At 43.7% G+C, this 16,797-nt stretch overlaps 1 protein-coding gene across 1 annotated transcript; it reads left to right on the top strand.

Moving 5' to 3' along the window:
• Nucleotides 1-7,165: 7,165 nt before the first annotated feature.
• LOC147617676 (uncharacterized) lies at nucleotides 7,166-8,141 on the top strand. Its single transcript, XM_086775920.1, has 2 exons — nucleotides 7,166-7,311; nucleotides 7,427-8,141. The coding sequence occupies exon 2, from the start codon at nucleotides 7,448-7,450 to the stop codon at nucleotides 7,979-7,981; it is 534 nt and encodes a 177-aa protein (XP_086632046.1). The 5' UTR covers nucleotides 7,166-7,311; nucleotides 7,427-7,447; the 3' UTR covers nucleotides 7,982-8,141.
• The last annotated feature ends 8,656 nt before the right edge of the window (nucleotides 8,142-16,797 follow it).

Raw genomic sequence — 16,797 nt, forward strand, 5'->3', positions numbered from 1 at the left:
GTAAAGAAGTTTTGCCATTATCTATTGGCAAATCATTCTTTTAGAATTTGACTTCATGGTAGTGGTAAAGAAAGGGTCTACTCAGGACCATTCGAGCAAAATTTCTATTGTGAAGCACCAAAGGGGGTAGACAATGACCTCCCGGATGCAACTTTATTTAATATAGAGTCTGTACCATGCTATAGTGAGCGCATTGCTAGATTCTTGTCTACTACAATTTGGGATGACAAGATAGCTGATCTTACATGTCATGCAAATTTCTTGGATGCCTGCTAAAGGTTTTAATTGATATTAAGGAGACTTTACTACCTAGGGACAGGCGAGGTTTTACGCTTAGTTGCTAACTCAGATGAGTACCAAGATTTGGTTGTTGAAGCTCACGTGAGTATTTCAAGCCAACATTTCTCAAGAAAGGGAATATATTGTAGAGTGTTGTGCAACGGCAATTGGTGGCCTTGTATGCACCTTTATACCCAAGATTTGTAGTTCTCCCATGAACCGAGCAACGTTTCAAGTTATTCCATTCACTCAGCTAAAGTCATGGTCCCTTCTATATATAGTGATAGAGAGTGCCATATCTTGTTCACAAGGTTGTGGATACTCATGGGCCCTCTTTCTATGTAAATGTACATGGGGCCACTTTGTATGAGGTAGAGGATTTTCTTGGTGCTAGAGGGACATGGGCTTTGGTTGGATGGTCTCTATCTGTTGAGATGTTGTCACCTTCTCAAGGATGCTTAGACATGGATTACTCTTTGTCCAAGACAACCTCAAAGATTACACACATTGTTGTTGCACAGCCTCTTTCTTCTCCCACAAGATGCATGAGGATTGTCTTGTGGAATGTGTAGGGGATGGGAGGTCCTTATTTTATGCCCTATCATGGTAGGTTGTGATAGAATTCGCAAAGATGGTAGGTTGTGATAGAATTTGCAAAATGTTTGGTTAGTAGTGGCATTGGTGTGCTTATGATTCATGAACGAGAGTCGTATTTGGCTAACTGATACTGCATAGTCACTGTGAAACTTTTATGGCATCACGATATGAACTTTTGGGCGCCCAAGGGAGTATGTATGTCTATTATGGACTCTTGGCAACATGCTATTTTGGACAGTGGAGTGATAGTCCCTTAGCATTCCCAATGGATGATTATGTGGTTTGCAAAGTGTAGAGTGGGTTTGCTGAATGTATATGCCCCTAACCATGCGAGCGCGTAGAGTTTTGGGGATAGATCTTTTGAAAAGCAAAAAGAAGCCAAGTTAGTCATTGCACCAATATTGAAATCTCTAAATTGGAATAAGGAATTCTATGTTCACATCAATGCATCCAATTTTGCAACCTCACACAACCTCGTGATCATAAAATGGATTTCCCAATTTTAGATGCAAGCTAACATTTGAATGTGGTTGAAAATAATTACACCACAACAAAGCAAGAAGGGCTGACAATGATCTATGTTGTAAAGAAGTTTTGCCATTATCTATTGGCAAATCATTCTTTTAGAATTTGACTTCATGGTAGTGGTAAAGAAAGGGTCTACTCAGGACCATTCGAGCAAAATTTCTATTGTGAAGCACCAAAGGGGGTAGACAATGACCTCCCGGATGCAACTTTATTTAATATAGAGTCTGTACCATGCTATAGTGAGCGCATTGCTAGATTCTTGTCTACTACAATTTGGGATGACAAGATAGCTGATCTTACATGTCATGCAAATTTCTTGGATGCCTGCTAAAGGTTTTAATTGATATTAAGGAGACTTTACTACCTAGGGACAGGCGAGGTTTTACGCTTAGTTGCTAACTCAGATGAGTACCAAGATTTGGTTGTTGAAGCTCACGTGAGTATTTCAAGCCAACATTTCTCAAGAAAGGGAATATATTGTAGAGTGTTGTGCAACGGCAATTGGTGGCCTTGTATGCACCTTTATACCCAAGATTTGTAGTTCTCCCATGAACCGAGCAACGTTTCAAGTTATTCCATTCACTCAGCTAAAGTCATGGTCCCTTCTATATATAGTGATAGAGAGTGCCATATCTTGTTCACAAGGTTGTGGATACTCATGGGCCCTCTTTCTATGTAAATGTACATGGGGCCACTTTGTATGAGGTAGAGGATTTTCTTGGTGCTAGAGGGACATGGGCTTTGGTTGGATGGTCTCTATCTGTTGAGATGTTGTCACCTTCTCAAGGATGCTTAGACATGGATTACTCTTTGTCCAAGACAACCTCAAAGATTACACACATTGTTGTTGCACAGCCTCTTTCTTCTCCCACAAGATGCATGAGGATTGTCTTGTGGAATGTGTAGGGGATGGGAGGTCCTTATTTTATGCCCTATCATGGTAGGTTGTGATAGAATTCGCAAAGATGGTAGGTTGTGATAGAATTTGCAAAATGTTTGGTTAGTAGCGGCATTGGTGTGCTTATGATTCATGAACGAGAGTCGTATTTGGCTAACTGATACTGCATGGTCACTGTGAAACTTTTATGGCATCACGATATGAACTTTTGGGCGCCCAAGGGAGTATGTATGTCTATTATGGACTCTTGGCAACATGCTATTTTGGACAGTGGAGTGATAGTCCCTTAGCATTCCCAATGGATGATTATGTGGTTTGCAAAGTGTAGAGTGGGTTTGCTGAATGTATATGCCCCTAACCATGCGAGCGCGTAGAGTTTTGGGGATAGATCTTTGATGCATTGCTAGAAATGATGCACTGGTGTGTAAGGAGGGGTTTTAAGTATGATTAAGGACCCTTATCTGATAGAGTAGGAAACAATCATTCTATAGTAGAGGGGGGTGAGCTGGCGGCCTCAGAGCATCTATGTATGTATTTGAGGACATCATATGTATGGCATCATGAGGGATATTGTCATGAGTGGGGTAGCCTTTGCTTAGACTAGCGGGTGAGGGGCTCTAGCTTGTCATAGCTCGATTGTTTCTATGAAGGGGATTGGTTGGAGACTCAAGAGGGTTTAGTAGGGATCTTGGTTGGGACTACCTTGTTTTATCATGCGCTAGTTATCCTGACTTTTGAGGAGAGTCACAAGGGTCAGTCTATGCACATTCTTGAGAGTGTTCTTTTAGATGCTCACCTTTCAAAGCATTGGGGTGCAAGTCAGGTGAGAGAGGGAGAGATGGCCAGGTAGGCATCTCTAGCGTGGAGTTTCTCTTTTTGAGAGGTAGCTTAGGATAGGGTGGCTTAGTCTTTATAGGGGGAGTATCGACTTCATTAAGACATGACTTTGTTGTAAAGACTGCGGGAGGAACATCTTGATAGCCCATAGTAGCTGAGAGTTCTCGCAGTTTGAAAGAGAGTATTGTAGGTTGACCCTCACCTTGGAGAGGTAGTAGAAATGGATGCCAATTGGCATCGATGGGTCTAAGAGAGCTACACCCTACTAGCAAAATTAGAAAAGGGATTCATTTGAGTGGCGATGGTGGGATAGATCCCCACCCCCTGCCCAGGTTACCCGCGCAAAATTTCCTTTATTTTGGTACACTGCTAGTTTGGGGTGTCAAACGGGTAGGCGCGGAGGGCCACTCTAGTGGCAACTAATGAGAGCACTGACATCACCAAAGAGCAAAGTTCTAGAGAGTTTCAATGTGTGAGTGGGAAAAGGTCTGCCTCTGAAGGGAAATGTCTAGCATCTTTGCATGTGCAGGGCCAATCTACTAGGGGCATCTCAGTGGGGTAAGAAAGGAGGTGCACCCCAAAGTTCTATAGAGGGAAACTCATACATGAAAACATGGACATGTACCAGGAGGATTATACTATCTTGAACACGCGATCGTTGATGTCATCAACAAGAATCCCCTTAGCTCATGCATAAGACATGTACGTCGCTTTTCACAATGTGAAAGGGAGACAGTTAGTCGTGCTGGTTGCAATGCTATAATGCCCAGCTCCTTGGCCATGGTCTCGGAGATAATATTCACTCCGGATCCTCCATCCAATAGTACTCCTGGTATTGTGCGCCATCTGATTTGCACTATCACCTCTATGACTATAGTGTCGACTTCTGGTACTATCTCAGCTTTAACTGTATGACACTCTATTTCCTTCACCTTGTTTGGCAGCTTTTCCTTTGCCTTCTGATCCGATCTTGAAAGCTTTTGGATCAGTTGTTGCTTAAAGTTGGGTACTAAAGTAAGCAACTGATCTACGGTTATGCTTAGCTTTAAATTATTAATCAATTCATCCCATAAATCATATTTGGAAACTTGATTGTTTCCTGATGTTCTTTCTTCATCTGCTACCATCTTGCATTCTATTAGGTGAGTCACTTACCTTGTCAGAAGTCTTTTGCTTCCGTCTTCTTTATTGGGGAGGTCTTTCCTTCCTACACATCGCACGTCGGAAGGACTTCCGCTTCCGCTTGATCCTGTTCTGCCCTGGTCGGAAGGATTCCTACTTTTACTTTGTCTGCCCCGTAGGCTTTTCCCTATGTCTTGTTCTTCTGGCACCCTTGGTGCGACTAGTATTGTGTTCATCCAGTGCTCTGGTCTGAACATTGTTTTACTATTCCCTTGTGCTGTTGGGCTTCTCTTCCTTGGCACATTGTCTTCTGCTATGGTATGGACTTTCTTAGTCCTCTTGTTATCCAGAGGTTTGAGGGATTGATCTTCCTCTTCATGAACCTTCATCTTTTCGAAGGCTATTTCTGCCTTCCTGGTCTCCTCCGCAGTTGAAGGGGCGGACACCCATTTGACAGTGACTTTGGTTGCCAAGTCGTCGGAATCAACATACCCTAACCTTGTGCTTCCTGCACTTCCCTGGTTGCTTCTTGTCTGATTCGGCGGCTTGCTCCTCCAAGTCTAGCTGTCTGGCAGTAGTTGAAGGGGCGGACACCCATTTGACAGTGACTTTGGTTGCCAAGTCGGAATCAACATACCCTAACCTTGTGCTTCCTGCACTTCCTTGGTTGCTTCTTGTCTGATTCGGGCTTGCTCCTCCAAGTCCAGTTGTCTGGCAGTCTTTTGCCCTAGCATGTCGGACTTCTTTTGCATAGACCTGGTTTTATGATATTTACTTCAGGTGTTGTTTCCATTTGCTGGATGTGAACCATATTTATGGCTGTGGTAGTCTCTCCATCCACCCAGAGCTCTATGAAGAAACGCAACTACAGCTCTATGAAGAAACACAACACACGGGATGTTGGATGTATTCGACACAAGGGGCCTCTGCGAGGCAAGATGTGTTGAGCGGCATGATGTAACTGGTGGCATACAGCAAATCTGCATTGGAGAGGAGGTGACATTGACTATCAGAGCAAGAGCAGAGGTGATGTGTGATTTGTGATCGTCCTCGAGTTGAAGTAGTGAATTTGGAGTCGATCAAGTGAAGGCGGCCCAATAAGGCAAGAGTTTCACATTGAGCATAAGCCACAAGAGTTTGATCGGGACAGCAACAACCAAGGATGTAGAGAGAGAGAGAAAGAGAGAGAGAGAGAGAGAGAGAGAGAGAGAGAGAGAGAGAGAGAGAGAGAGCCAAGGAATTGATGAGTTCTTATCATGAAGACACGTGGACACTAGAAGAAGACGTCACCACCCACGCGGCTATTGTTCAAGTGCTGTTGTTCATTGCACCACACACACTTACAAGGGCACTAGGTTGTCGTTGGTTTGTTCATGTCATGCACCTGTTTTTCATCTTTTACAAGGGCGCGGCTTGCTTTTATGCAGAGAGCAGAGAGAGAGGGAAAAAGGGGGGGTGGTTGTGTTGTGCTCTTATGATTCCTTTTAGAAGGTTGCTTTGAGGAGGTCCGAGGGTGGGGCCCTGTGCGGGTTCCGGTATTCAAACCCGCAACGTGGTGGAATTTGGACGACTTTGGAAGGTTGCGCTGGCCAGCAAGTCGTGCTCAGGACCCACTGTTGGGTATTCCATTGCGGCTAGTTTGGTACTTTCTGCCTTTGCGTCCTTCACAAGAAGTTTTGGGCATTTTCCCATGTGGGAAAGAGACCCACTTTCCCTTATGTTTCCCTATAGTGTGTGTCAACATCATGAGCTTCTGGAGACGAGACTCCGCATACCTAGCTAGGTGTGGTGGGGGGGGCAGGGGGCTGCCACCCCCCCTCGAGGGCCGGCAGCCCTCTGCCCCCCCCACCGCACCTAGCTAGGTATGCTCCCCCTCGCCTGCAGAAGCTCATGATGTTGTCGTAATCCTCCATGTGGGAATCGTAGTTGGAAAATGTCAAACTTCTTGTGCTTTAAGGCACCTTAGCAAGGGGGGGCCGGCAGCCCCCTGTGCCCCACCGCACCTAGCTAGGTATGCTCCGCCACGCCTGCAGAAGCTCATGATGTTGTTGTAATCCTCCATGTGGGAATCATAGTGGGAAAATGTCTAAAACTTCTTGTGTCTTAAGCCACCTTAGCAAGGCCATGTGATGCAAAAAAAGGGGGGGTCTGATAAGGAAGAGCAGTCACGAGGGGTTCTCTGATAGTGATCAGGCTGCAAGTCTCTGCCAATAAATGGTCATCTCGATTTGATTTTATGCTTTCATTGTTTGGTCGTGCAAGGTATGGTCCTACTAAGATAGTTATTTCTCAACATAACACCCATTATAAATTAGCAAAAAGGGTTAAAGTGGTTTACTAGTGCCACAGGGTAAAACAAAATTTTATGCTTTCAAGGACAACCTCATTCAGTTCAATAGACAAAAAAGTACCTCATTCAGTTCTTCCAAGTTTTTTAATTGTTTTGTCCCTTGTCATGTGGAATCGTGCATGTATATATAACATAGTCTAAGGCTTTAATTCATGACTTGGAGGGAAACAAGTTATATTCATGAATTAAAGCCTAGACTATATTATATATACGTGCATGTATATATAACATAGTCTAGGCTTTAATTCATGACTTGGAGGGAAACAAGTTATATGTGACTTTGGATGAGCTGGCTGACATTGGACAGCTTTGGATTATGCAAGTTTGTGACTGTGGACGACTCAGACTCTAGAAAAGCTTGAATAATGAGTCCTCGATTCATTTGTGACTGTGGACGACTCGACTCAGACTCTAGAAAAGCTTGAATAGATCAATGGATAGATTGATGGAAAGATACATAAAGTGATGGATGGATAGGTAGATAGATTGATAGATAGGTGACTCAGACTCTAGAAAAGCTTGAATAAGCTTTTCTAGGAGTCTAAGTCGTCCAAAACGTGCACGTGCTGAGACAAACAACGGCGGCGAAGATGAAGGCGGGGACGAAGAACAGGTCCCACTCGGACGAGCACTTAAACCCCTGCAAAACGAATGTAATCCGCAACTCGTGCCTTGCCTGCACAACTCTCTTCTCCTCTCGGTGAGTCAGTGGCCCATCTTAAAACAAACACAGTACTTCAGTTCGACCACCTCTTCTTGATCGGCGCATTGAGTGTCTACTAGTATCTGTCTGACTCGTTTTGCTTGCCTTACAGGGACCTTTCTGACTTCTGACAATGGCGAACATCAACGGAAAGGGCATCGCGTACGCGCTCCTGCCTGTGCTTCTGCTGCAGCTCACGAGCCTCGTCGGGGCAGTTGACATTATATTCTACACAAGCACCTCTGCATGCAGTGGTGGTGGGTACTCGTTCAACGGCGTCGCTGCTCAGGTGTGCTGCGCAGTGAGTGCCAGCAGCGGGGGTTCTGTGCTGGTCACGAGTGCATCAAGCAGCGTCGCGAGCCGCTTCTACAGAGGTGGAGCCTGCACCACCCAGGTGGGAACGGGATCTGGCAACTTCTGCTTAGTTGGCGGCCAGTTCACCGGAGCGTTCTGGTTCAATGGCAGACGCCGATCGCTCTTGGGCGATGCTGGTTGTGATAGCGTGATGAAGCCAACAGGAGTCGTCTACACTGAAGATGCCTCCCAGGGCCACTGGATGCTCACTTGCTCCGATGCAGCTGAGTTGTTCTCGCAGATGCAGAATGTGACGGATGCAGAGAAAGTGAATTGGCTCATGGCTCGAGGTGCCACCTACGTCCTGCTCTGAAGCTTGCATTGCATATGGCGAATAAATTGTAACGCAGCTACGTCCCAATTTCCCAAAAGGTTATAGCTATAGCTGCAAGCAAGGATCTGTAATTAATAAGCTTAGTGTGGCGAAGATATGCTTATGGTTAAAATAAAAACGTTGAACCTTTGTAGCATAAGGTCCCCCGCACTTCACATTCGAAATTTTCTTTTCACAGGCTGCCTAAATTTCATACCCTGTGGCAGTTCTGGATCTTTTAACTTTTGATATTTTTGAAATTATGGAGGTTCCCGTAGCCACTGCGTGAACATATGAGAGGCAGGGTTACAAACGCACGTGCACAGAGTTCGTGACATCTCGATGTCACTAACCAATTTGCGTATCATATCATGAGCAACCTGCAATTAATTAGGTCAGTCTCGTATGTTGGGGGTGGTGAGATGTGTCCAAGTAACGCTATGAGTGGCTTTGTACCCATAAAAGGTAACATTAGTCCCAGAAATGTGATGTGCCCGGAAAACTATGAAGTGATAGGTCTTAGATATCTATATACGCCACATATTATAATTGGTTTGAAGCCCAAATGATAAGAAAGATCACACCTGATATATGTGGTTGCTGTTTGCTGATTCGGTGTTGTGCGGAACCCAAAGAGGCCATGAAGGAGTCAGTGAGAAGAGGGGCCCCATGGCTGCAAGTAGGGGACGGAGGTAAAAATAGGGGGGAGGGGGGGTGGAGAGAGAGGCGACTGCGGGCTGATTTGCACAAGAAGAATCCTTCTTCTTCTTCTTTTTTACATGAATGCGTGCACTGGCCGGTAGACAGAGGGGAGGCGGGCTATAGTCGTCGGCTGTTTTTTCTTTCTTTCTTTTTAATAATTTTATTGTAGGACTGGTGTGAAGCCTTAATGGTAGGCTAAGGCGGGTTAAAAGCCTTTGTGAACATTTTAATTTTAAAAAAAGCACATGGCTTTTGGGTTTTTTTAAAAAATCTTCACGCGGGCATGTCGCTTGGGAAACGGGCTGCTACATGTGCATGGAGGGGTACCATCCTTGGTAGAGAGGACCGGGAAGCAAGTATGCACCAATAAAAATCATCACTTTCCTTTCTGCTTTCTTCATGTGAGGTTGTGCGGGACACATTTGATTGATGTGACCCCTCGAATATATAAGGGGAAAGTACAAGAGCTGAGCATATGGGATAAATCCCTGAGTGCCACATGGCATACATTATGATGACCAAAAAGTACTCCTAGTGAACACTTAGTTCCAACACTGGCCAATAGTTTGCCACATATACTGAAAATTGCATAACCATGTACCAAAAAATTGATTTACTAAACATGGATGGTCCATCCAAGCTGAGGGGAGCCCGTGTGCACTGTGAGCAGCTCATAACCCTACAGCTTTGATCACAGGTCCCAAATATAGTTGTAGATTCAATGGAAAATGGGATGGTTACATGAATAGTGACACACAAGTGGACAACAAAAGCAGCAGCGTCAATGTAGAACCCCATGCAAACATCCATGTCAAAAGCAAGGCAAGCCTTGTAGGTGGCTGTGTGAACTATCCCTTGATCTCCCAAGCATCTCCTCCAAGACAATCACATGGCAAAGAACCCCATTCTTCCTACGAAGCCGGCTCTCTACCATAAGCACTTCTTACCGGTCACAGATGATGGCTTCATTGAGAAGTTGGATTGCTGTCAGCCAGATCAGGGTTTCCTCAAACCGGCTCAAGATAGAGACAGGATGGTTTAAGCCTATCCCATGGGAGGTTCAGATATACAGACCATGCTCAACTGGAGAGGTCCAGTCAAGGAATCACTACTTGTTCAGATGCCCAATGTACTATGAGATAGCCCCATAGTCACAAGGAACGGACAGGACATCCCCTAGCGGGCCGGATGCATTCCCGGTCTCGTCTGTGGCGGGAGTGAGTGGGGATGGGCGGGCGTCCCCGTTGGGACCGTCTCCCACAAGGGACGGTCGTCCTGGGATGCCCATGAAAGAGATGTTGTGGGGGACAGCGGGCAGGGGACGGCCAGTGACCGTTGCCCACCCAACGGTCACCTGGCCGTCTCTCTATCCTACACACACACACACTCAAAATTCAAATCCTTCCCCCTCCTCTCTTATTCTACAAAAGGCACCCACTCCCTCGTGCATAGCACACACACGAGGCTCCCACTCGCTCTCCAACTTCCAACTTCTCAAGGCACCCACTCCCTCTCCAACTTCCAACTTCTCGAGGCTCAATCACCCACTCCCTCTCCAACTTCCAACTTCCAACATTCCCTCTAGAGTTTCCTTTTGACAAGCACCCTTGCCCTTCAAAAATTAAATGAAAAAAGTAAAAAACATGAATTTTTTAGAGTTTATATGTAATTTTTGGCAAGGATAAAACAATTTAACAAGTATTTGATAGTCAAAATGGAAAAAAGGAGGGGGGGCATGATGGCAATCAAAGCTTGGAGGCATGCTATACCCAAGAATATATCCAAAAACAATCTTTTAGTAACTAACTAAGGGTGGTTACATCAACACCATAGGTTTAAAAGTACGTCAAGACCATTAGAATTTGAGGCTTCCATTGTTGTGAGAAGAAGTGTTCTCAAAAAGATCACCATTTTCTTCTTACATCAGGTGTAATAGAGAATGCTCCATGTGCTACCCATGGTACAAGTGTGGGAAGAAGATCACAATTTTCTCATTACTTTACATAAGGTGTAATAGTAGAGAAGGCCCCATGCATTACCCATGGTACTACAAGGTGTAATAGAGAATGCGCCATGCATTGCCCATGGTACAATGTGGCAAGAAGAAATCTCTCTCGTAAGAGAGAATGCTCCCATGCATTACCCATGGTACAATGTGGCAAGAAGAAATCTCTCTTGTAACGGCACCACATCAAACTCACGAGATATATAATACCACATACAACACACGCTCACATGAGTCTTGATCTTCTCCTAGTATTATATATGGTGGGGAACTGGCTTCATCTCTAGTGCTTACATTATTCAATGATTTCTTCAATCAAGGTTACTCGCTCCTTCTCTTCATCACATCAACCATGGCTCTTGGAGGCATGATCCACTGTCCCTCCTTGTTCAAGGTATCTATCTATGCATTGCTAAAATCCATCTATTGAAAGATTAACTCGTCCCTCCTTGTTCAAGCTATCTATCTATCCATTGCTAAAATCAATCTATCAAAAGGTTGATTATACAATTAGATTGCGTTGCACAAGGCTGAGGTAAACCATCCTCAATTTTGCTTGCACAGGTGGTCCTTCTGATGATGATGATGATGGTCGGTTTGGATGGTTTCGGCTCTGCTGTTGAAGGAGCGAGTTATTGCAGTGATGAAGATGAGGCTTTGAGCCTTGCTTTGCATTGTGTTACTTCGGGTAGTGTGGAGAGCCACCCTTCAAAGCCGTGTTGTGATGGGATGAAGCAACTGGTGCGAGGCATGACTCTAAGTTGCATGTGTGAGATCTTGATCTCCGTTGGCGGTGTGGGCGCCCCCAGTCTTGTGGACAACTACGTTGAAGCATGCTCCATATCCGTGCCTCCCCATTTCCAATGCAAATTATAATTTATTTAATCCAACCAACAGTTCTCTCTCTCTCTCTCTCTCTCTCTCTCTATATATATACACGAGTTGGCATACCTGTCTCCAACAAGCATATTATCAGTTTTGAGGCCCCTTTTCTTTCAGTTTTCTGGCCCCTTTAGACCAGAGCTAGGAAATGCTACCATGTGTCACCCCTCCAGAGACCAAACTTAGGAAATGCTACTATGTGTCACCCCTCCAGAGACCAAAGCTAGGAAATACTACTATGTGTCACCCCTCCAATTGGAATCCCTTTTGAAATAAAGATATAGATAGATATTTATATACATGCATACTTCTCTCTCTAGTGTAAGTGTGTGTGTGTGTATATATATATATATATATATATATACACACAATATACACACACACATGCATACTTCTCTCTCTCAAGTGTAAGTGTGTGTGTATATATATATATATGTACATACACAATACACACATGCATACTTCTCTCTCTCAAGTGTAAGTGTGTGTGTGTATATATATATATATATACATACACAATACACACACATGCATACTTCTCTCTCTCAAGTGTAAGTGTGTGTGTATATATATGTAATACACAATACACACACACACACACATGCATATTTCTCTCTCTCAAGTGTAAGTGTGTGTGTATATATATATATATATATATATATATGTACATACACAATACACACACACACACACATATGCACTCGCATACACACACACACACACATATATGCACTCGCATATCGTTTACTCTTCGTTTATAGGTGGTATTATACAATTAATAGCTTATTAGATAAAGACGGACATTGATAAGCTCGTAGCCCGATTGGTCAATTGGGTTGGCTCAACACCTAGAGGCCCCTGAGTTCAAACTCCACCTACTAGAGGCCCCCGAGTTCAAACTCCACCTAGAGGCCCCCGAGTTCAAACTCCACCTAGAGGCCCCCGAGTTCAAACTCCACTAGGGTATCCTCACTTGGTGCCAAATAAAATTTTGGGGAGTGTACCCTTCCCAATTTGTTTTTTTTAAAGATGGGACAAACCAATAATGTTTCATGCCTTAGTTTTTAAATAGTGATCCATGATCCAACAAAGGGATAATTCAAAGGGATAATTTATTCAAGGTCAGGGTGAGACTTAATATGAAGTAAAGATGACAAAGAGATTGAGCCTAAATCCATGCTTGAAAAAGTACACCTTTTGCTACAAGAAAGAGAGCCGATAGAATTAGGACTTTCACTTGCCGAGATAAAGTCAATGAGGACAAAACAATAAGAGGATTAAAAAAAAGAAACAAGCGTGTTCCGGGATGATGTAGACAACAGTTGATACTTAATGGGTATACCGAGTTTCTAATGCTTGTGGGTGCTACAAACTGCATTAAGAACTACAAACATTGGACCAACTCTCCAATCCATAAACACAAGGCAGTCAAACATAAGCAGGGCTAAAATGAAATCAAAGCAGGGAAGAATCCAGTCAACTCAATCCCTAGCAGAGACAATGTTGTCAAGGGGGAAGCCTGCAAAAATAAAACAAACAATCAAAAACCCAAAAATAGCAAAAATTGAGCAAAATGCCATATTCAAGGACTGTAAACAAAGCCTTGAGAAGTCACTAAAATAGTGGACAAAATCCAAGGACAATAGTGGGGAAGGTGATGTAATCAGCATCCCATCAAACTTCAAGAAATATACCATTGAGGATAGGAAAATTATTCTTCAAGTACCTCAAAGGGTGAAACCAACTATAGTGGGAGAATCCTACGGTCTGGAGGATGCAAAAAAGGTTGATCTAGCAGAACCAGGATAGAAACCTTGTCCTGTGTACATTGCTATGGATTTGACAAAAGAGGAAGAAATGCTATAGATTTCCACCTTGAAGGAGTATAAAGATGTTTTTGTGTAGAGCTATAAGGATCTCAAGGGTGTGGATCCTGCCATTTGTCAACACACCATAGCAATGAGGGAGGATGCAAAGCCACAAAAACTACAACCTTACATGTACAATGATAATTTTGGTCAAAAAATCAAGGAGGAGATTTGATAAGCTCTTAGTGTTGGGGTATAATGCCCAATATGGCCGTAAGGCCGGGCGCCGCCCAATAGTTCTCTTGTATATAGTTCGTACGCTGCTGCAACAATCGCACGACCATTATACACTTTGCTGGTAGTATTTGAATGGACTGAGGAATGTGACACAGCTTTTGAAAAGCAAAAAAAAGCCTTAGTCATTGCACCAATATTGAAATCTCTAAATTGGAATAAGGAATTCTATGTTCACATCAATGCATCCAATTTTGCAACCTCACACAACCTCATGATCATAAAATGGATTTCCCAATTTTAGATGCAAGCTAACATTTGAATGTGGTTGAAAATAATTACACCACAAGAAAGCAAGAAGGGCTGACAATGATCTATGTTGTAAAGAAGTTTTGCCATTATCTATTGGCAAATCATTCTTTTAGAATTTGACTTCATGGTAGTGGTAAAGAAAGGGTCTACTCAGGACCATTCGAGCAAAATTTCTATTGTGAAGCACCAAAGGGGGTAGACAATGACCTCCCGGATGCAACTTTATTTAATATAGAGTCTGTACCATGCTATAGTGAGCGCATTGCTAGATTCTTGTCTACTACAATCTGGGATGACAAGATAGCTGATCTTACATGTCATGCAAATTTCTTGGATGCCTGCTAAAGGTTTTAATTGATATTAAGGAGACTTTACTACCTAGGGACAGCGAGGTTTTACGCTTAGTTGCTAACTCAGATGAGTACCAAGATTTGGTTGTTGAAGCTCACGTGAGTATTTCAAGCCAACATTTCTCAAGAAAGGGAATATATTGTAGAGTGTTGTGCAACGGCAATTGGTGGCCTTGTATGCACCTTTATACCCAAGATTTGTAGTTCTCCCATGAGCCGAGCAACGTTTCAAGTTATTCCATTCACTCAGCTAAAGTCATGGTCCCTTCTATATATAGTGATAGAGAGTGCCATATCTTGTTCACAAGGTTGTGGATACTCATGGGCCCTCTTTCTATGTAAATGTACATGGGGCCACTTTGTATGAGGTAGAGGATTTTCTTGGTGCTAGAGGGACATGGGCTTTGGTTGGATGGTCTCTATCTGTTGAGATGTTGTCACCTTCTCAAGGATGCTTAGACATGGATTACTCTTTGTCCAAGACAACCTCAAAGATTACACACATTGTTGTTGCACAGCCTCTTTCTTCTCCCACAAGATGCATGAGGATTGTCTTATGGAATGTGTAGGGGATGGGAGGTCCTTATTTTATGCCCTATCATGGTAGGTTGTGATAGAATTCGCAAAGATGGTAGGTTGTGATAGAATTTGCAAAATGTTTGGTTAGTAGCGGCATTGGTGTGCTTATGATTCATGAACGAGAGTCGTATTTGGCTAACTGATACTTCATGGTCACTGTGAAACTTTTATGGCATCATGATATGAACTTTTGGGCGCCCAAGGGAGTATGTATGTCTATTATGGACTCTTGGCAACATGCTATTTTGGACAGTGGAGTGATAGTCCCTTAGCATTCCCAATGGATGATTATGTGGTTTGCAAAGTGTAGAGTGGGTTTGCTGAATGTATATGCCCCTAACCATGCGAGCGCGTAGAGTTTTGGGGATAGATCTTTGATGCATTGCTAGAAATGATGCACTGGTGTGTAAGGAGGGGTTTTAAGTATGATTAAGGACCCTTATCTGATAGAGTAGGAAACAATCATTCTATAGTAGAGGGGGGTGAGCTGGCGGCCTCAGAGCATCTATGTATGTATTTGAGGACATCATATGTATGGCATCATGAGGGATATTGTCATGAGTGGGGTAGCCTTTGCTTAGACTAGCGGGTGAGGGGCTCTAGCTTGTCATAGCTCGATTGTTTCTATGAAGGGGATTGGTTGGAGACTCAAGAGGGCTTAGTAGGGATCTTGGTTGGGACTACCTTGTTTTATCATGCCCTAGTTATCCTAACTTTTGAGGAGAGTCACAAGGGTCAGTCTATGCACATTCTTGAGAGTGTTCTTTTAGATGCTCACCTTTCAAAGCATTGGGGTGCAAGTCAGGTGAGAGAGGGAGAGATGGCCAGGTAGGCATCTCTAGCGTGGAGTTTCTCTTTTTGAGAGGTAGCTTAGGACAGGGTGGCTTAGTCTTGATAGGGGGAGCATCGACTTCATTAAGACATGACTTTGTTGTAAAGACTGCGGGAGGAACATCTTGATATCCCATAGTAGCTGAGAGTTCTTGCAGTTTGAAAGAGAGTATTGTAGGTTGACCCTCACCTTGGAGAGGTAGTAGAAATGGATGCCAATTGGCATCGATGGGTCTAAGAGAGCTACCCCCTACTAGCAAAATTAGAAAAGGGATTCATTTGAGTGGCGATGGTGGGATAGATCCCCACCACCTGCCCAGGTTACCCGCGCAAAATTTCCTTTATTTTGGTACACTGCTAGTTTGGGGTGTCAAATCTCTAACGGGTAGGCGCGGAGGGCCACTCTAGTGGCAACTAATGAGAGCACTGACATCACCAAAGAGCAAAGTTCTAGAGAGTTTCAATGTGTGAGTGGGAAAAGGTCTGCCTCTGAAGGGAAATGTCCAGCATCTTTGCATGTGCAGGGCCAATCTACTAGGGGCATCTCAGTGGTGTAAGAAAGGAGGTGCACCCCAAAGTTCTATAGAGGGAAACTCATACATGAAAACATGGACATGTACCAGGAGGATTATACTATCTTGAGCACGCGATCTTTGATGTCATCAACAAGAATCCCCTTAGCTCATGCATAAGCCATGTACGTCGCTTTTCACAATGTGAAAGGGAGACAGTTAGTCGTGCTGGTTGCAATGCTATAATGCCTAGCTCCTTGGCCATGGTCTCGGAGATAATATTCACTCCGGATCCTCCATCCAATAGTACTCCTGGTATTGTGCGCCATCTGATTTGCACTATCACCTCTATGACTATAGTGTCGACTTCTGGTACTATCTCAGCTTTAACTGTCTGACACTCTATTTCCTTCACCTTGTTTAGCAGCTTTTCCTTTGCCTTCTGATCCGATCTTGAAAGCTTTTGGATCAGTTGTTGCTTAAAGTTGGGTACTAAAGTAAGCAACTGATCTACGGTTATGCTTAGCTTTAAATTATTAATCAATTCATCCCATAAATCATATTTGGAAACTTGATTGTTTCCTGATGTTCTTTCTTCATC

The sequence above is a fragment of the Cibotium barometz genome, chromosome 36 (genome assembly GCF_041138505.1).
Source record: "Cibotium barometz isolate CiBa-2024 chromosome 36, ASM4113850v1, whole genome shotgun sequence".
NCBI classification, from domain to species: domain Eukaryota; kingdom Viridiplantae; phylum Streptophyta; class Polypodiopsida; order Cyatheales; family Cibotiaceae; genus Cibotium; species Cibotium barometz.